At 41.4% G+C, this 20,982-nt stretch overlaps 1 protein-coding gene across 1 annotated transcript; it reads right to left on the reverse strand.

Annotated features, from left to right (window-relative positions):
* Positions 1 to 508: 508 nt before the first annotated feature.
* Positions 509 to 20,762, reverse strand: LOC309548967 (transmembrane 4 L6 family member 4-like). Its single transcript, XM_082248901.1, has 5 exons — positions 20,293 to 20,762; positions 17,261 to 17,350; positions 13,409 to 13,545; positions 9,703 to 9,892; positions 509 to 676 (listed from the first exon to the last, which is right to left on the reverse strand). Exons 1-5 carry the CDS (start codon positions 20,464 to 20,466, stop codon positions 659 to 661), a joined length of 609 nt encoding a protein of 202 aa, XP_082105027.1. The 5' UTR covers positions 20,467 to 20,762; the 3' UTR covers positions 509 to 658.
* Positions 20,763 to 20,982: the final 220 nt, after the last annotated feature.

A 20,982-nucleotide genomic window follows, 5' to 3' on the forward strand; every position in this document is an offset into this window, starting at 1 on the left:
GCTATGTTTGGGGAAGATTGAAGGTGATCACCGGGTGCTGGCAATCCATCAATCCATCATTGGCACAACACAGCCGTGCAGGTGGACCCGCAAGTGTGCCCCTTTACCTGTAAAGGCAGAATCATGTCTAGATACGTTATTCTGCACAGCCGGCCTACACTGTAGCAGTAAAGCTACAGTGCGTGGTCGGAAAGTGGTTAATACATTTTTTGTAATAAAGTCCACAAAATCTGCCTTCATTAAGTATGAGGTAGGGGGAAAACAGAAAGAATCTATGTCAATTCTCATAGCATGGAAAAAAATACCTGAACGTCAACCTGAATATCTTTGAAAATAAATATCAGAAAAGATAATAACACCAACATAGGAATCATGGCCAGAACCGGGAGTTAAGCATTCCATACCTGGACCATTCATACTGGGGTAGATTAAACTACAGCTAATTCAATGTGTATTTAGATATAGGGAAGGGTGGTGCTGGGCATTGAGATGTTCTAGAACCATACAATAAGAGTGCCTCTACATGATTTTAAAGTTAAGTACACAATGCTATGTTATAGTCAGAGCTGTTTCTGGGCTCTTCATTCCTAAACGTCCTTGCGTTGATGGTAAATTGACACTCGAACAGTCTCTTACAGCAGTTCATAATCCCTGGGTGTTAAACTGTTCCTTCTCCCTGTGTGAGAATCAAGACATGGTTATGAGATAATGGTACTTCTAATAATACTTATTTACTAATAAAAGATTAATAATACTGTAACAATGTATGAAGAAAAGTAGAAATGAAAGGGCTACCCACAGTGGTATACAAAATAGTTGTTAATATGATAGGTCTTAGGGATTAGAAACCAGGAGTGTACTAGCCTCATGTATTCTGGGGTTTTTAAATCCTTCTTCAATGGGCAGCACGTGTAACAAAAACTTATGCTTGAGATATCAGATTCTTTTTTCTACAGAAAAGCATTTGTTATACTATACTGTATATTGGATATTGGAACATGCATTAATGTTAACATACTTAAAGCCCAACTCCAGGCAACAAAAAAATGATCCTTGCAGTGGGGGCTACACCCACACTGCAAGTGTAAATTGCTTATTTAGGTCTAGGTCAGTGGTTCTCAACTCCTGTCCTCAGGACCCACTAACAGGCCAGGTTTGCAAGATAACTGAAATACATTGCAGGTGATCTCATTTGCTGCTCAGTGATTGCAGTATTATAGTCTGCATCTCCCCAAGGTAATACCTAAAATTTGGCCTGTTAGTGGGTCCTGAGGACCGGAGTTGAGAACCACTGGTCTGGGTGAAAGGGCAAGGCTAGGCTTTCTATGTGAGCAGACGCTGACTTCTCAGCTCCCGCCAAAGATCAGCTTGCTATCAGCTTAGAAGACTCTCCCTGGGACTTATTTTTCCCTTTAATACCTCCACTACCTGCGGCTTACCTACAGGGATTAGCCTGCAGTGGGGACCAGTCACCAGAGCAATCACACAGAGAAAAAAAGAGAAGGTAGCAGCGCCGGACCCAGGCTCACAAGATAGTGCTGGCTCGCTCCCACCTTGCTCCCAAGCCAAAGAGAAGGGCAGGGAAACGGCAGCGAATCTAGAGCGATTCATCAGGTTCTAGCCTCAGATTCTCCTGTGCCACTCTGCTCGCTAGCATCTGCTTTTGAGGAGCCTGGAACCACAGTACAACCAATGGCTACAGATCATCCTGAGTTAATGGGGGGAAGTTGGGCACACAGACTGGGAGACTAAAGCTGGGGAGAAGGATAAAGCCTGCAATCTTGTAATACCACCTTGTCCACTTTGTCCACCCAGTTTCAACACCTATGTGAGAAGGTCACTATCATATGCCACGATATTCAGAAGTTGCGGGAGCCCATCTCCGCTTTAGAGGGTCGGGTTATATTGAGGATGAGATGGCCCCTCTATAACGTGACCCCAAAGTGGTGGGACTTCAATCGAATCACCACGCTAACCGCATAGATCACTTTAAAAAAATAGACTCTTTAGGAACAACATGCAAATTCTTGCCCTCTCAGAACGCATGGAGAGGAGAAATCCCACTGAGTTTTTAGAGCAATGGTTTCATGAAAACTTTGATAAGCAGAATCTTACACCATTCTTGCTGTGGAACAAGCACATAGGATTCCTGCTAGACCCCTCCCCCTGGGGAATTTCCTGCGCTTGTTCATCTTGAAGCTGTTACACTACAGAGACAAAATCATTGCTTTAGCCCGCACTACGGGCAATATTGAAGTTAATAGATCCAAAGTTTATTTCTTTCCAGATTATTCAGTTGAGGTCCAAAAGCTGAGGGCTCAATACACAGATGTTAAAGGTTGCCTTCGCAATCTTCAAATCCCGTACGCTATGCTATATTCTGCCAAGCTCGGTACCGTGGCTAAGGGGGAAACTCTATTCTTAGACAATCCTAAGGTGACCGCCTCCTAGCTGGACAGGAATGAGCAATATCTAGCCCCCCATTGCATAAAATGCTACTCCGTGATGCCTGCAACGATTCTGGTGAGTTGGTGTCAACTCTTCTTGGATCAGATCTTTAGGGATGTCTTCTTCAATATGTGCTATAGGCGAATGTTGAGCGAGATCTAGATCTTCAGTTTGTTCTATAATTTGTCAAGATGTCTTCACACTACGTGATTGGATGCCCACACAGAAGCCTGGTGGGTATTCCATTTCCCCCGGATTTTCCTGCAGGAATTTCCCTGTTTTCGGTTCATGGTTGTAGGACTTGCTTGGATGTTTTTTTTTCTCTTTTTGTTTGTGTTGTCATACACGGTCCCACCATTCCACATTTGCCCTGCTACATGTCCTCACCTTGCATACTGACTGGACCTCTACATGTACTTATTCCTCAGCTCATATGTATACAGTATGGCACTGAACATTTTCAAGCATCCTTTGAACCTGGGTAGAGTTGAGCGGACACCTGGATGTCCGTGTTCGGCCGAACTTGAAAAAAAAAGTCCGGGTCCGTGTCCTGGACTTTTTCCGAACTTTACCCGGACACCGAACCCCATTGAAGTCAATGGGGACCCGAACTTTCAGGCACTAAAATGGCTCTAAAACACCAATGGAAAGGGCTAGAGTGCTACAAATGGCAGCAAAACGTAGTTAAGAGCATGGCAAGTGCTCTGCAAACAAATGTGGATAGGGAAATAACTTAAAACAACAAAAAAAAAACAGAAAAAAAAACAATTTTCTTCATCTGTGAAGAACGAGGCCCATATGGAGTAGGAGGGAGGTTGAGGTGGTGGTGGATGTGGCGGTGTAGGTGGAAAAGGCGGTGGAGGAGGACGAGGTAGCCAACGCTGCTTTTTTTCAGTCATTTTAAATGAGGGTACACCCCAAAAGAGTGAGAAAGATCAAAAATATAACAATGGCTGGGTAAGGTCGGTATCCATCTCTATTCTGCACAAGGTACGGAAAAGTCCTGTGGGATATGAGGCGGTGAGCGGGAAGGTCGAAGTTACGCTGCAGCGCTGACAGGCGAGCAGCAGCAGGGTGAGAACGCCGAAAGTGCGCACAGACAGCCCGCACTTTCTGCAGCAGCTCTCACATATTGGGGTAATTTTTAAGGAACCTCTGCACCACCAAATTCAGCACATGCGCCAGGCAAGGGATGTGCGTCAAACCGGCTAGGCCCAGAGCTGCTATGAGATTTCGCCCGTTATCGCACACCACCAGGCCGGGCTTGAGGCTCGCTGGCAGCAACCACTCATTTGTCTGCTATTCCATGCTCCTCCACAACTCCTGCGCAGTGTGTGGTTTTTCCCCCAAACAGGCAAGTTTTAAAACTGCCTGCTGTCGTTTCCCCTGGCTGTGCTGAAGTTGGTGGTGACGGTGTTACGCTGACCGGATGAGGAGGCGGTAGAGGATGAGGAAGCGGAGTAGGAGGAGTTAGGAACAGGAGGCAAACTGAAGCGCCCTGCAATCCTTGGTGGTGGAAGGACATGCACCAAATTGCTATCCGCCTCAGGCCCATCCGCCACTGCATTTACCCAGTGTGCCGTTAGGGAGATATAACGCCCCTGACCGTGCTTACTGGTCCACGTATCGGTAGTTAGGTGGACCTTGGCACAGATGGCGTTGCGCAGTGCACACCTGATTTTTTCCCCCACTTGGTTGTGCAGGGAAGGGATGGCTTGACTGGAAAAGTAGTGGCGGCTGGGTACTGTGGGACAGCCACCGACATAAGGCTTTTAAAACTGTGTGTCTCCACCAGACGGAATGACAGCATTTCAAAGGCCAAGAATTTTGAAATGCTGGCATTAAGGGCCAGGGATCGCGGGTGGGTAGGGGGGTACTTCCTCTCAAGTGTTTGGGAGATGAAAAGCTGAACGCTTCCACGGGACATTGTGGAGATGGTTGGTGACCCAGGTGGTGGTGTTGCTGACAGATCGTCTGTTTGCGGGGTGGCAGGTGCCGGTATCACTACAGAGGTGGATGAAGAGGCCGAGACTGCAGCAGAAGAGGAAGCAGGAGGAGCCAGAGACCTTTCTTGGTTTTGAAGGTGTCTACTCCACTGCAGCTCGTGCTTTGCACTTAGATGCCTGATCATGCAGGTTGTGCTCATGTTGAGAAGGTTTATGCCTCGCTTCAGGCTCTGATTGCACAGGGTGCAAACCACTCGTGTCCTGTCATCAGCACATTTTCTGAAGAACTTCCACGCTAGAGAACTCCTTTGAGCTGGCTTTGGTGCGCTCGGTCCCTTGCTGCATTGGGCAGTAGCAGGCATAGTGTCTAGGGCACGGCCACTCCGCTTCTGCACCCTGCTCCCTCTTCTGCTGTGCTGGTGGCTCTGTGCGACCACCGCCTCTTCCTCCAAACTACTCAGGTCACCTGCATGACCTTCATTCCATGTGGGGTGGAGGACCTCATCGTCCTCCACATCATCTTCCACCCAGTCTTCACCCCTGTCCACAATTCTGAGTGCCGCAGCAGCCGTTGGCACCTGCGTTTCATCATCATCGGAGACGTGCTGCGATGGTCCTTCCATGTACTCATCTTGAGAAATAAGTGGTTGGGCATCGCTGCACTCAATCTCTTCCACTTCTGGCGCAGGGCTAGGTGGATGGCCCTGGGAAACCCTGCTGACAGAGTCATCAAAAAGAAGAAGAAGAGACTGCTGCATGACTTGGGGCTCAGACTGCTTGCCTGATTTGCAAGGGGGTGAGGTGAAAGACGGTTGGACATCGGCTGCAGGTGCCAACTCTGACCTTTCTGCAGTAGACTGGGTGGGAGACAATGTGAAGGAACTGGAGGCACTGTCAGCAGCAACCCAATCTACTATCGCCTCTACTTGTTCTGGCCTCATCACTTCTAGAGGCGCATGATGCCCTACCAAATACTGCAGCAGGTTCTGTCGCCTACTCACACTTGAGGAAGGTGTTTCACTTGTGCGTGTAGCTGGCACAGATCGACCACGTCCTCTCCTTGCAACAGGAGCTCTACCAGCAGCACCACGACCCAGGCCACGGCCCCTATTTGACGGTCTCCTCATATTTCTGTAATTTATGATCTTGCCCTAGAAAGGTGTTTATTGAATAGCGTAACAAAACAACAACAGTATCGCACGGGTGTATCTCACAGTCAAATATGCAAACTATGCCGCAATTTAATTTTTTTTACCCCAAAAGGGTGTTTATTAAATAGCGGAATAGAAAAACAGTATACAAATACAACGGGTGTATCTCACAGTCAAATATGCAAAGTATGCCGCAAATTTAATTTTTTTCACCCCAAAAGGGTGTAATTGAATAGCGGAATTGAAAAAAGGATATAAAACGGTGTATCTCACACGTACAAACACAGACTAGGCCCCGATTACAATTTTTTGTACCCTAAAGGGAGGATGAGGATGAGGAAGAGGAGTAGGAGGAGTTCGGAACAGGAGGCAAACTGAAGCACCCTGCAATCCTCGGCGGTGGAAGGAGATGCGCCAAACAAATTTAAAAAGGTGTATCTCACACGTACCGATACAGACTATGCCGTAATTTAATTTTTTACACTCCGAAAGGGTGTAAATTGAATAGCGGAATAGAAATTTTTTTATAAAACGGTGTATCTCACACGTACCGATATAGACTATGCCGTAATTAAATTTTTTACACTCCAAAAGGGTGTATATTGAATAGCGGAATAGAAAAAAATGTATAAAATGGTGTATCTCACACGTACAAACACAGACTAGGCCCCGATTACAATTTTTTGTACCCTAAAGGGAGAATGAGGATGAGGAAGAGGAGTAGGAGGAGTTCGGAACAGGAGGCAAACTGAAGCACCCTGCAATCCTCGGCGGTGGAAGGAGATGCGCCAAACAAATTAAAAAAGGTGTATCTCACACGTACCGATACAGACTATGCCGTAATTTAATTTTTTACACTCCAAAAGGGTGTATATTGAATAGCGGAATAGAAAAAATGTTATAAAACGGTGTATCTCACACGTACCGATACAGACTATGCCGTAATTTAATTTTTTACACTCCAAAAGGGTGTATATTGAATAGCGGAATAGAAAAAAATTTATAAAACGGTGTATCTCACAAGTACAAACACAGACTAGGCCCCGATTACAATTTTTTGTACCCTAAAGGCAGGATGAGGATGAGGAGTAGGAGGAGTTCGTAACAGGAGGCAAACTGAAGCACCCTGCAATCCTCGGCGGTGTAAGATGCGCCCCAAAAATTTGGAAGGTGTATCTCACACGTACCGATACAGACTATGTCGCAATTTAATTATTTTTACCCCAAAGGGTGTAGATTGAATAGCGGAATAGAAAATGTGATATCAAAAGGTGTATCTCACACGTACAAACCCAGACTCGGCCCCGATTACAATTTTTTGTACCCTAAAGGCAGGATGAGGATGAGGAGTAGGAGGAGTTCGGAAAACAGGCAGGAGGCAAACTGAAGCACCCTGCAATCCTCGGCATTGGAAGATGCGCCCCAAAAATTGGAAGGTGTATCTCACACGTACCGATACAGACTATGCCGCAATTTAATTCTTTTCACCCCAAAGGGTGTAGATTGAATAGCGGAATAGAAAATGTGATATCAAAAGGTGTATCTCACACGTACAAACCCAGACTAGGCCCCGATTACAATTTTTTGTACCATAAAGGCAGGATGAGGATGAGGAGTAGGAGGAGTTCGGAACAGGCAGGAGGCAAACTGAAACACCCTGCAATCCTCGGCGGTGTAAGATGCGCCCAAAAAATTGGAAAGGTGTATCTCACACGTACCGATACAGACTATGCCGCAATTTAATTATTTTTACCCCAAAGGGTGTAGATTGAATAGCGGAATAGAAAATATGATATCAAAAGGTGTATCTCACACGTACAGACCCAGACTAGGCCCTGATTACAATTTTTTGTACCCTAAAGGCAGGATGAGGAGTAGGAGGAGTTCGGAACAGGAGGCAAACTGAAGCACCCTGCAATCCTCGGCATTGGAAGATGCGTCCCAAAAATTTGGAAGGTGTATCTCACACGTACCGATACAGACTATGCCGCAATTTAATTATTTTTACCCCAAAGGGTGTAGATTGAATAGCGGAATAGAAAATATGATATAAAATTGGTGATTTTTCAATAGCACATGTGAACACAGCAGTGTCTTATGTTTTATGTCACAGTCAGCTCTGCAGCAGGCTATGAAGGGAAAAAAAAAAAGAAAATTCCCCTTTAAGTTTGTAATTTTTAAATAGATTAGCACAGACTATGCCACAATTTATTTTTTTTTTAACCCAAAAGGATGTATATTGAATAGTGGAATAGAAAATAGTGTATAAAATTGAAAATCACTCAATAGCACATGTGAACACAGCAGTGTCTTATGTCATAGTCAGCACTGCAGCAAACAGGCTGTGAAGGGGGGGGGGGGGGGGGGAAAACCATCCCTTTTAACTTGTAGTAAAATATAGCCGATGAACGCTGCACACAACTGACTGATAAAAATAGATTTTTTTTCTCCCTCCTCCTCCTCAGTGGGCTCAAGTGAGGGCAAAAAAATCGTTCACTGCACCACCCCCCACACAGCAAAATCGATGTAGACTGTCCCTGCCTAATCTCCAGCCTGTCCCCAATATGCTCAATAAGATCGTTCACTGCACCACCCCCCACACAGCAAAATCGATGTAGACTGACCCTGCCTAATCTCCAGCCTGGCCCTAAAATGCTCTAATAACTTTCCCTGCCTGCACTCCGGCCTGTCCCTGCATTCTTTTCGGACACAATTTTTCACAGAATCACTGTCTGTCCCTAATCAGCAGCCAGCACGTATGATGTGTGCTCTGTCCCTAAATTACAGCAGAATGACGCGGCGCGCTGGGGCTCTCGAACTTATGAAAACATGGTCACATGCTTCAGATGGCCAATCACAGCTACTAATACATTAGTAGGCATGGCTGGGATGGCTTAAGGCACACCAGTTAAACGCTTGTTGATTGGCTGTTGAAAGGCCACCATTAAAAGCACGCCATTACATACAAAACAGGAAATAAAATGACCGAACACGGATTTTAAACCCGAACATACAGTAAAGTTTTCAGGTCCATGTTCGGGTAACAAAAATCCAATTATTCGGTACGAACACGAATAATACAGTCCGTGTTCGCTCAACACTAAACCTGGGGCATCTGCTCGGCTTGACCACCGTGGCTCTTTTTACAGTTCTTCTTGTTCTGCATTCAGTGTACAGTCCTCCGCCCTATAACAGTGAGGTGTTACGGAGGATAGGTGCATTCCTGTCAGATCACCCTGGTATCCTTACATTACTTATAGGGGATTTTAATAGTGTGTGTGTGCTCCAAGTATGGACCGCCACCCCACGGGTCCCTAATCAGACTCTCCTTTTTTTAGACAGTACAACTAATATACAAACGGATGCTTTGGACAAAGCTGATCATGCACAGTTGTTTAGCAAATGTCAATATTTTGAGGAAGGGGAAAAAACTGGCCGCATGTTGGCACTGGCAATGTTAGCTTATTCCCAGGCCCATACCAATTATGTCTCCAATTTTCTCATGCCTTTAGGTCTAGGTGAACATAAAAAAAGAAAATTTACTTACCCAATCTCCCGCTCCTCCATACAGCTAGACTGGTCCCCGCAGCCCCTTCTCCCCCACACTCTAGCAGTCTAGGGTTCTGACATCATCAAGACTTAGGCCCCTTTCACACTTGCGGACCATTCAGATCCTCCTGTGAGTTTTTCAGGTGGATCTGAACAGATGCCCCATGCATCTCTATGGGGCATCGGATGTCAGCGGAGACATGTCCGCTGACATCAGATCCGATCCTGTCCGCCAAATCCGGACAGATGAAAACCCTATTTTCCCTCCGTCTGGCGGATCGGATCAGATGAGAATGGACAGGCGGTCCGTTGTCATCCGATTCCCCCATAGAGAAGAGCGGGGGCCTGACAGCTCCATCTCTGCACACAGCACGGAGACAGAGCTGCCATCCGCCTGCTCAGCTGGGGATCAGCGGATCGATCCCCCGCTGAGAAAAACTGACTGAGCGTCAAGTGTGAAAGGGGCCTAAAGCAGTCGACTGCTACAGCATTTGTCTTTTAAAAAAATCACTACAAATAAATATTGCTATATTTTTTAGAAATAAATATATGATGGTAGCTGATAAATAGCTGTTGACGACAATATAATGAATAATGATTTGACCTACCCCACAACATCCAGAGCACCTGCAATCTCCACAAAATGTCCCAAGGATGCCATTAATAGCTTGGATAGCACAGAGAACAGCCTGGACTGCACTCATGATGAGCAGCAAACTGAAAAGGGTCAGGTTCCATGGCACTATTTCAGGAGGTGAAACACACTTATTCCATATGCCCGGGTTCCCCAGGTGGTTTCTTTAAAAAAAAAAAAAAAACATAATTGTAGTTATGCATTGTAGTTATTTAATTTGTTTAGAGTTAAAAAAAAAATGATCATTTGATGTCCTCAATATTTATATGAAACTAGAGAGTTTGGGGGAAAATTTCATTATTTTGAAGAATAGTTTGTGATATATTTTTCGAAAAAAAGAAGAAATCAAATTACAAGATTTATGTCAAACAAACACTGACAGCATTAAATAAAAAATAAAAACATTTTTATCATTTGAAGTACTCAACATTAAAATGAAACTGGAGAGTGTTGGAAAAAATAGGTATATTTTGAATAGCAGTTTGGAATGTATTTTCGAAAAAAAAAAAAAAGCTTTATGTTAAACACTGGCAGCATTAAATTAAAAAAAAAAAAAAAGCTGTTTCAAAACTATAAGAAAAAAAACTCTCTGCATTGGTCACTTAATGAGAAGGGGAGATTTCTAAAGTCCTCTCCCTTTTTTGTTGTCCTTATACAGCAGGGCTACCTTTCTCAACTAGGGTTCTGTGAAACACTTGGGTTCCTCCAGAGGTTTCTAGGGGTTTCTTGAGGGAAGAGCAGTGGTAGATTTCTTGTGCACACTGACCACCAATGTAAGGGGTCAATAAACTGAGTTGTTTTTTTTTTTTTTTTGCAATATTTTATTATTGGCAAAATTATTATTTGTTAAATTTCAAGATCATCACTGAAGACAATTTCTTGTGTAGAGGGTTTAAAGTAGAGCCATGGGCAAATCTTTCTATTTGTTCTATTGCAGAGATTTACCTTCACTTCCTGTCCCATAGCCAAACAGGAAGTGAGAGGAAATCCCTGAAAATTGGGGAATTCTTTGGGGACCCCCAGGTCACCGGACCTAGTGTCCCCATTGGAAGATTTGCCCCCTATTATTTTCCTGGGAACAACCCAAAATTTGGGATTTTCTTTAACTTTTACTTTAACCTTCCTAGCGGTATTCCCGAGTGTGACTCGGGGTAAGATTTTAGTGCCAAAAGCGGTAACCCCGAGTCACACTCGGGGTAGCGCTAAGAAGATCGCTGGATGCTGGAGGAGGTTTTACTTACCTTTTCTCCGGGATCCAGCGAAGACTGCGAGCGGTGTGCGGCGGCGGAGCTCTCTCCCGATCGTCTGCGAGCCCCGGCTTCCGTCTCCGGCGACGTGACGTCCGCCGGGGGGTGGAACCGGCGGCAAATTCGAATGTAAAATGCACCAAACACACTGATATCGTTCAAAATAAAATAAAATCACATTACATTGCCCCCCAGTGCCCTTTCCTGCAGTTTTACTGTACTTTTTATGTAAATATATGTATATATATATATATACATATATATACAGTATATATATATATATACGTATATATATATACACATATACATATATATATACGTATATATATATATATATATATATATGTATATGTATATATATATATATATATATATATATATATATATATATATATACGTATATATATATATATATACACGTAATTCTTGTGAATGAGCAGCCCAAACCAACTGTATACATTATATATATATATATATATATATATATATATATATATATATATACATATGTGTATATATATATATATATATATATATATATATATATATATATATATATATATATATATATATATATATATATAATATATATATAATATATGTATACATAATATATGTATACATACATATATATATATATATATATATATATATATATATATAATATGTATAATAAATGTATACAGTTGGTTTGGGCTGCTCATTCACAAGAATTACATGCTTTCAGCACCTAAAATAATGGTACCGCTTTCAGCACCTAAAATCCAAAAGAATCATACCGCCAGGGAGGTTAAATAATAACGGTAAACAGGACAAATACATAGTTACATATAGTTACATAGTTACATAGTTCATAGTAGGTGAGGTTGAATAAAGACAATAGTCCATCCAGTTCAACCTGTGTAGGTGTGTGTGGCCGTAATCATCTCTCATACCCCTGAATGTTTTTCTCCTTGAGTTGTACGTCTAAGAGTCTTTTGAAAGCCACCATACCTCATGCAGAAACCACCTCCTGTGGTAGAGAATTCCACAATCTTGTAGCCCTAACAGTAAAGAACCCCACACGTTGCCTGAGGTTAAAGTCCTCATGCAATCCTTTCGACTGAATAGCTTTTTTTCTATGATGAGATCACCATTGAGAGAAATAGAGTGGGCGAATCTCCTTAATGGGGGGACAAACAGCAATAAAAACCTGACAGTGGTTCTAACCCCTCTACCCCCCTTTAGTTATATTTTAAGTACACCACAATTCTTTATTTTATTATTTAAAAGCCTTTACAACCTACCAATCACCCAAATGAGCCATAAACTGTAGAAATACTGTATTTTTAGTGGGGGTTTCTAAAATCTGAACATTTAGTGCCCATTCACACTACCGCGACTTGTCAGGCGACTGGTCAGCCTGACAAGTCGCGGTCCATGCAGTGCTAAGGGAACCGTTCTAATAGGAGCGACTCAAGTCGTTTCGACTTAGAAAGTAGTTCCTGTACTACTTCGGGGCGACACCGGAGCAACTTGCATTGACATTCATTATATGAAGTCCGTGCAGGTCGCGCCAAAGTCGCGGTGCGCGTGACTTCACAGGTCGCCCCCGAAGTCGTGCCGCGGTAGTGTGAACCGGAACTTAGGTGTTACTTTGTTGTGAAAATGTTGAAAAAGGCTACAGTTTTGTCAGCAAGCATTGTTACTCTAGGGCAGGAAGTGTGTTACTGGCAGAATCGTCAAGTGAAAAAAAAGCTTTTAAAAAAAAACCTCATCTAAAGTACTGGTAAACTTCAGTATATTACATTTTTATTTTTGGGTTTAGATACTCTTTAACCCCCGGTTCACATTTGTGCGATCGCGGAGATCGCATGTAATTCGGAGTGCACTGCTCCTAAATTACATGTGATCTCTGTGCGGTGCAAATTCAGCCATACAGTTTGTATGGCTAAATTCGCACTGCATCCGCACTAAACTCGCACATGAGGCTTTTTTTTATCCGCAGCAGAACTTGCAGATCGATATGCGCTGCGATATGCAATCGCAACTGGGGGTGTCGTTAACTTTTAATTGACACCCCCTGCGTATCGCATATGGCAGTGTGAACTGCCAGGGGTGCGGATGCGATGCGGGATCACGCTGCATATTCGCAGCGTTCCCGCATTGCACAAATGTGAACCGGCACTGAACATCTATACTAATTTTTTCTGTTTGTATTTATTTTTTAACAATTTGGGGTAAATAGATGTATAATGGGTATTTGTAGCCTGAATCTCGGGATTCTGCAAGAATGTGAAGACTTCATCCTGCATATATAAGCATTTCAAAGTTTTAAAATGATCTAACTTATTGTAGTACTGAAACAAAGAAAAAAACAAAACAGTTCCCTGCAAACAACACATCCATCTTCAAAATGATTTCGCTACTCAGACCACTAACATATTTACTTACCCCCCTTCAAAAGCATAGGTCCAGTTTCCATAGCCTATATCACATTTGGGGCCTTTGTGTATGCCAACTATAGCTATTATAAAGCTGTAGCCGGCTCCCACAAACCCAATGGCAGCAAAAAGGATAGAGGAAAACAACTGAAAAAAAAAAGGAAACGATATATGGTTAATGTTCTTTGCTATAGATATAGTAATATTTAAAAAGTCAAAAAACACTGGGGTTGATTCATTTAATAAAACTGGAGCGTGCAAAATCTGGTGCAGCTCTGCCTAGAAACCAAACAGCTTCCAGGTTTTGATAAACAGAATAAATAGTGTCACCACATGGTGGCACTGTGTACATCAATATGATATTCCACATCGTATCAAATCCAAGAAGAAATTTGCAAAGAGAAAACTGACATATATTTTTATCAATAAAATGCGTACATCTTTTCTCTAGACATACATATAAAAGCAAAATAACATTTAAAATGAAGTCATATGAAAAATTGCATATCCATTCATTGATTTACAAAAGTGTACTAATTCCAACCACAGGATTTACTAACTGTCCCTACATAGGGTATAATTGTGAATGACGCCAATAGGTAATCTGTACAGTTACATTCAGCCAGGAACTTCTGCAGCCTAGGGTGGATAGTTTATGCTCAACCAGTTTCACGCACAAAACCGCTTCCTCGGGAGCTTAAAGCAGAAGTAGACTCATTGATTTTATAATTTACCCGGAAGATTTGGCTGCTCAATGACCAGGCCACTTTTTTAAACTTGGCACTGCGCGATTTTAACTGACAATTGCGTGGTCATGCAATGCTGTACCCAAACTAAATATATGTCCTTTTTTTCCCACAAACAGAGCTGTCTTTTGGTGGTATTTGATCACCTCTGCGCTTTTTATTGTTTGCGATATTAATAAAAAAAAAAATTGACATTTTCTACTTTCTACCAATATATTCAATTTTTGTCATATATTTAGGCCAAAATGTATTTAGCTACATGTCTTTGACAAAAAAATTCTCAATGAGTGTATTTTTATCCACTTTAAGACTGGAAGATTTTACCCCCTTCCTGACCAGGCCATATTTTGCGATTCTGCACTGTGTTACTTTAACGGACAATTGTACGGCCGTGCGACGCTGTACCCAAATTAAATTTATGTCCTTTTTTTCCCCACAAATAGAGCTTTCTTTTTGTTGGTATTTGATCACCTGTGCAATTTTTAATTTTTGAATAAAAGATCGACAATTTTAAAAACAAAACAATATTTTTCACATGATACATAACATTCCCCCCAAAAAAATCTAAAATCAAAATTTTTTAACATTTTAGGCCAATTTGTTTTCTTCTACATATTTTTGGTAAAAAAAAATTGCAATAAGCGTATTTTGATTGGTTTGCGCAAAAGTTATTGCGTTTACTAACCGCGGGAAAGATTTTTGTCATTTTTATTGTTTTTATTTTTTACTAGTAATGACGGCAATCTGCGTTTTTTTGAGGGACTGTGACGTTGCGGCAGACAGATCGGACCCCTAACTGACATTTTTTACACTTTTGGGGGGACCAGTGACATTACTACAGTAATCAGTGCTATAATTATGCACTGTTACTGTAATAATGACACAGGCAGGGAAGGGGTTAACACTGTTGGTGATCAAGGGGTTAAATGTATGCCTCATGCTTACTGACGTATGTGGGGGGAGGGGATTCTGTGACACAGACACAGATTGCAGGTTCAGCTATGCTGAATCCTGTGATCTGTCCCTGTCTGTCACAGACGCACAAGCGGGCTTTCCCCGACGATCGGGGAAGAGAGGCGGCAATCACACACAGACACAGCGGGAACGTCGCTGGACCCAAGGGAGCCGCTGTGCCGCAGTAGCAGCACAGTGAGCAGTCCTAAAGTGGTTAATAATATTTAAAAAAACAGTTAGCATTTCCGGCATGCCGGGAATATATCTGTCACATTGGTTGTGCTCTCAACCAAACTGTCAAACCATTTAATGGCTTGGTATCATAACTGATCACATGTGCAGTGTCATGGCAGTTGAAGATCAAACAGAGGCCAAGATGGCAGCTTCCATGGCTGAAAACGATAGGAGGGTGTACTTCAACTTTAAGTGGAAGTATAATGTAGGTTGGTATCTAAATACAAAAAGCAGGTAAATGGAAACAGGGGGGATCAGACACAGATGAGGACCAAAAGGCAGATATGGGGCGCCAGTATGTGCGGAGAATATTAGTTCCTCCCTAGTAGAAATGCTCTGGGGGAATCTCCTGTTTGCATATAGTTGGACATCATATCAATCTAATTGCAGTTCGCAAATCCTTTGGATGAACACTTTTGTAAATTAATAAATGGATCTCCAATTTTTGATATGACTTGATTTGAAATGTTGATCTGCTTTTATATGTTTGTTTAAATAAAGATGTACACATTTTATTGATAAGAATATATGTGCCTGAAAAGTCAATTTTCTCTTTGCAAACTTTTTCAGCTTCCAGGTTTTTTTTGTCAAAGCTTAACTGAACAAACTGAAGTTAGAAGCTGATTGGCTACCATGCACAACTGCACCAGATTCTGAGTGCTCCAGTTTTAGTAAATCTCCCCCTAAATATAAATTAGTCTCCTTAAGGTAAATCCACATTGAGGGAAATATGCAAGCTACCGCTTGTTTGATTGTCACTGACTTCTATATGTTGGTCACTGACCTAGAACAAGTATGAGGTCAGATATTCTGGCTTCACTATGACTTCACCATCTACATACTGTATGTGTTTCAGGTCAATGACCACAAAGCTGACATTTCATTGTGACAGTCAGGCTACTGACCTTTTTAGGTAAGTAACAGGAAACTCATTATTCTTCTAGTACAGCAGAGGCATAATCATGCAACATGGATTGTAAGAAACCGCACATTGCAGCAGAACATTTTTGGATACAGGACGTCAATATAATAACCTGCTTCTAATGCAATCTGTGAGAAGCTTACAGTATTCAGGGAAATCAGACTCTGTTTTCAGTACAGGAGAGGACCCTGCAAAACTGTGCAGCTCTTCTCCTGGCTCCTTTTTCTTTACAAGAGTAACCTACCCCCCCCCCCCCTATTCTCCACATAGCTCTGTGTAATCTCCAATACATTTATTTAAAGCAACTTGGGGATGGAAGGACAGGTACTGCAGCATTGGTGTGCTTGTGATCGGTCAAGGAAAACTGAAAATGTGACAAAATCCCAAAAAGTTGCAGATATATGTGATATTTGACACGTTAGTTTTTCCTTGCTAAAAATCAAATTACTGATACTAGTGGTGGGTAAGAAGTCATAAGATCCTCTTTACCAGATCAAAAGGATCAGGCATACCACACAGATTTCTACAATTCCTTTAGGCCCATGAGGTGACCATTAAACACCTAGGTCAGCATTTGTCAACCTTTTTACCCCAGAGGAAACCTTGAAATAATTTTACGATCTCTGAAAATTCTGACTAAAATTAAATAATTGGGGTTAGACTGAGAGAAGAATTTTCCTTACATTGGTGGTCACTGGAAAGAATGCCACCCTTACAGTGGGGATCAGAATGCCACTCGTACAGGCAGCTAAAAGATCATTGGTGTCCTGCTGCTGGCTCTGCCAAGTAAAATTGGACACCAAAATATGCAGTCACCCTCAAGTAAGAACTCAGTCAGCCAAAGCTCAAGTAACTTGTACCAACCTCTAGAGGATCCGTAGGAAGACTGGTTGAGAATGGTTAGGTAGGTATTTTAGTAGAAGGCAATATATTTTTTTTTTCCCCACCCTCCTTTGGAAGAATTAAGGTTGCTAATTCAATCACACATGTATGGTTTTCTCCTTACCGCAAATCTCTTTCCACATTTTTCATTGCCACAACAGCCACAACAGTCATTGTTCTTCAGCCCAAGGAACACCAAAGCTGGAAACACCATCTAAAGCAAATTTATGGTACATGTTTGTTACTTAATGACTAATATCTGAACTAACAAGCCTGGAAATACCAAACTTCTTGGTGATCTAGATATAATAATTCTCATATGTGTTTTTACCTTTTTATTTAAATACAGACATGTGCACAGTAAGAAGTTTATATACTTAAGGGCCTGAGTTTTACACATGATCCATGAGCCTACGTGCAATTCAAGTAGCAATTGGTACACCGTGACGTCATCATGCAAACCAGAAGTGCATCACTCCAAGGTGTGATTTTCTGTTCAGTGCTATTACTGTGGTTTTATGTGAGTGTTTTTAATTCATTTTAGAATAAATATATAGTTGAAGATTTACACTATTGGGTGCATTTGGTCCATTTTGTGTCATATACTTTCCTAGACTGGATGTGATCTGTCACGGAGTTAAAAGGATGCAAGTTGTGAGGTCTTTTATGACATCAAGTGCTTCTCCACCACTCTAATACAGGGGCTCATGGCTTTGTGGTAAGTCTTTATACTGTTCACTATGGTGATGTGAAGCTTCGTGAAGTGGAGTGCGCAGTGGAAGATCTTCATGTCACAGTGTCTCACATTTGAACGTGGTAAACTTTTATAGACTTACTCTATATTATTTACATGCATTGATGCAGTTTTTTACTTTATATATTTGAATCATTTGATTTTTACGGCGATTTTTCACCCTTTTCTGTATTATTTTCATATTTCCAGAGATGTCACATATTGTGTTAGCACCTTTTTAATATCGTAATTGGTAACCACAAGCGTGGTTTCATTTTTTCATTTTTTAGCCAGCTACAATAGCTGTCAGAATGCCCAGTGTCTGAATCTGATTGAATGCAGACCTTGTTCGATTGACAATCTTCAGCCCGCCTCCTTTGATTTTTTTTTAGTTGATGAATGTTGGGCGGAGTAGCGTGGACAGGTTGACCCAGTGATTGAATTCAGAGTAGTTCTTTAGAAACTACATGAAATTTGTTGGTACCTATCTTAACAATCAGCCTGTTTCACCACTGCTAGTTTTAGGCCTAAGATGTTAAGAGCCGCCACTTGCCTGTAAAAGGTAATGAGCTGAGGCTTGAACTTGCCCTCAGGCTTATAGGAATATATTCCTGTGATTGGACTAAAAAGGAGAAAATGAACAAAGTGCAACACATGCCACATCAGATCAGCATTCGTTCATGACAATTATGTGGACATGTTCAACGTGATTCAAGGAACTGGTTAGGTTGGTTCTTGCCCAGTACAACCAAGACTCAGCTATCAATTGATTATATCATTGCCCATTCCCTGAATATGGCTGTAGTTCTAGGGCAGACATATTATTATGCATAATTCTACATGGGTTGCTCTGCCCCTAAAACAGCCCTGCTTCTGGAATGCATGCAATGGAAGCCTTAGCTGCAACAGGTGCCAGCTATCTAGACAGGTTCCTTTCATAATAAGAGAATCTGTAGTTATACTCTGAAAAAGCAAAATATGTGTGTGAGGAGGCTCAGGGGAAAGCAGCCCACTCTTTCTCTAAGCTGCATACTAATACTATCTCTTGTAGTGGGGCTGATTACTCTAATGTTCACATGTCTCATACTGTATATGTACATTCAAGGATAAAAAGAAAAAAAAAAACCTTGTTGGGGTCTGGGAACAAAATCAGGCAAGCATCAGTTATTTGTACATAATACACACTTCAACACTTATTACTGCAAAATTGTAACACATTACAATGTACTTTGCATTGCACAACAACAGGTGTCATACTGTGCATCAACACATGCTCACATGTTTTTGTATGTTTTCCTCGAAGTTATTAGAAAAAGTATCTGAAAAATACAGACCAATTTGAATGGGGCATAGAGTTTTTTTTAGAGGGCACCTAGGAGTGGTGCTAGTTTTATTTTAGTTAAAAAACAAAAGTTAGATTTCATCTGACACTTCAATATGGTATTTTGCTTTTAGATATATTCTGTGCACAATACACATAGAGTACATGAAGAACAAGTTCCAAAATAATTAAAGTGGTGTTAAACCCAAAAACAAAAACGTAATATATAGCAGCTTACAAATCCTCACATGTAATGGCTGCATTCCTATTTTGCTTTTCTCCTCTATTTTCACCTTGTGACCTAGCCAAAAATGCACGAGGCGTAATGAAGTCAACTTTGGACAGCCAATCTGGGGTGAGGGTAGTGTCAGACTGGCAGATTTAAATTGACTTCATGAACAAATTAAAGCTGATCTCCAGCTAAAATTTAATGAACAGGTTCAGCAAACAGTTTTTTTTCCCTGTAAATGAAGAAAAAATATTGTAAGCACCTCTAACTGCCACTTTTGCTTGACAGTTTGGTCTGTTAAAGGAAGTTGAAAAATTACAGACTAACTGGCTGGATCACCTGGTGAAAATAAAAGAAAAAAGGAAAGTAATGCAGTCACCACATCTAAGAAATGGTGAGCTGCAATATGAAACATTTTGGGTTTCGGTTTAATACCACTTTATTAATGTTTACAAAAAAAAACTGTTACCACTTAACAACTATCTCACAAATTATTGTGAACAGTGGTAGGTTGTAACCTAACAGCAGTCCTAGCATAATGTCAAACCACATGCACAGGAGGTTTCTGCGAATAGACGAATGTCAGAGATTGGTGGATGAGAACAGAGTTAATGTAGATGAGGTAATTCAATTTTTGCCTGTATTTGTAGAACTGAGGACTAAATATATGTAAGCTGATCTTTCATTAAAAATGATGAATTAGGTATGAAATCTGCCACAAAATATTTTAATAAAATATCAGTTTACATATATTCTGCCCACAAAAATGCATAAAAAAATGTCAGGATTGTCATATTGTCTATTTTAAACAAATTACACAGAGATACTTGCCAATGTTATTTCACAAAATTCTATGAATCTCATGTCTCTTACCAATACTCCAGATCCCAGTATTCCACCAAAATACCAGACTTCATCCGATATATGTCCATTGTTGTCAGCAACTTTTCCTCCAGGAAAAAACAGCAGGATATTGGCCAAGATACAGAGGACAGCTAGAGGAATAAGGGCAATGCCCAGACATTTAGCACAGCTTCCAGAGCACATATTGTCAAAAATAACCGTTATTTAAATTTATAAAAGCCTGGATAGTTCCAGATGATCAGATCCAATGTAGAAAAATTCTTCAAAAGCACATTGTAACCAGCCAGCTGCTATGATGGTCTCCCGGCTTTGATTTCACAGTGATCTGACTATTTATATGTCCAAAGCCGAAGAAGCCCCATAAATTAGATAATGTATGTAAAAACTTCACTTTGTACCATGACAACTGAAATTCTCTGTTAATATTCTACTTAAAAGGATAGGATACTTTCATTGATCTGCTTTTCCCTCCCTGAAACAGATACTAAAATGCCTCCCTTGTTCAGCCCCAAATTTCAACATTCATAACCTTTTCCAGCTACCCATAGCCTTCACAAATAATTAACTATTGCAATCTTAGAGAGACTGCTTTCTCCTATTTCTCTGTTACAGGTGAAAATGTCTAAACCCGGGATGTAAAACTCAAATGAAACAATGTAAAACTCAAATGATACAGTGGGCCAATTTAAGCGCAATAAA

Source organism: Pelophylax lessonae (genome assembly GCF_965119305.1).
Source record: "Pelophylax lessonae genome assembly, chromosome: 3".
In the NCBI taxonomy this organism is placed as follows: Eukaryota; Metazoa; Chordata; class Amphibia; order Anura; family Ranidae; genus Pelophylax; species Pelophylax lessonae.

Excerpts from the sequence above, each read along its gene's own strand:
- LOC309548967 (XM_082248901.1), bottom strand. The coding sequence starts at position 20,466 with ATGTGCTCTGGAAGCTGTGCTAAATGTCTGGGCATTGCCCTTATTCCT. Across the intron at positions 17,351-20,292 it reads TACTGGGATCTGGAGTATTG|ATGGTGTTTCCAGCTTTGGT; the intron begins GTAAGAGACATG and ends AATTTGCTTTAG. Across the intron at positions 9,893-13,408 it reads ACCTATGCTTTTGAAGGGGG|AAACCACCTGGGGAACCCGG; the intron begins GTAAGTAAATAT and ends TTTTTTTTAAAG.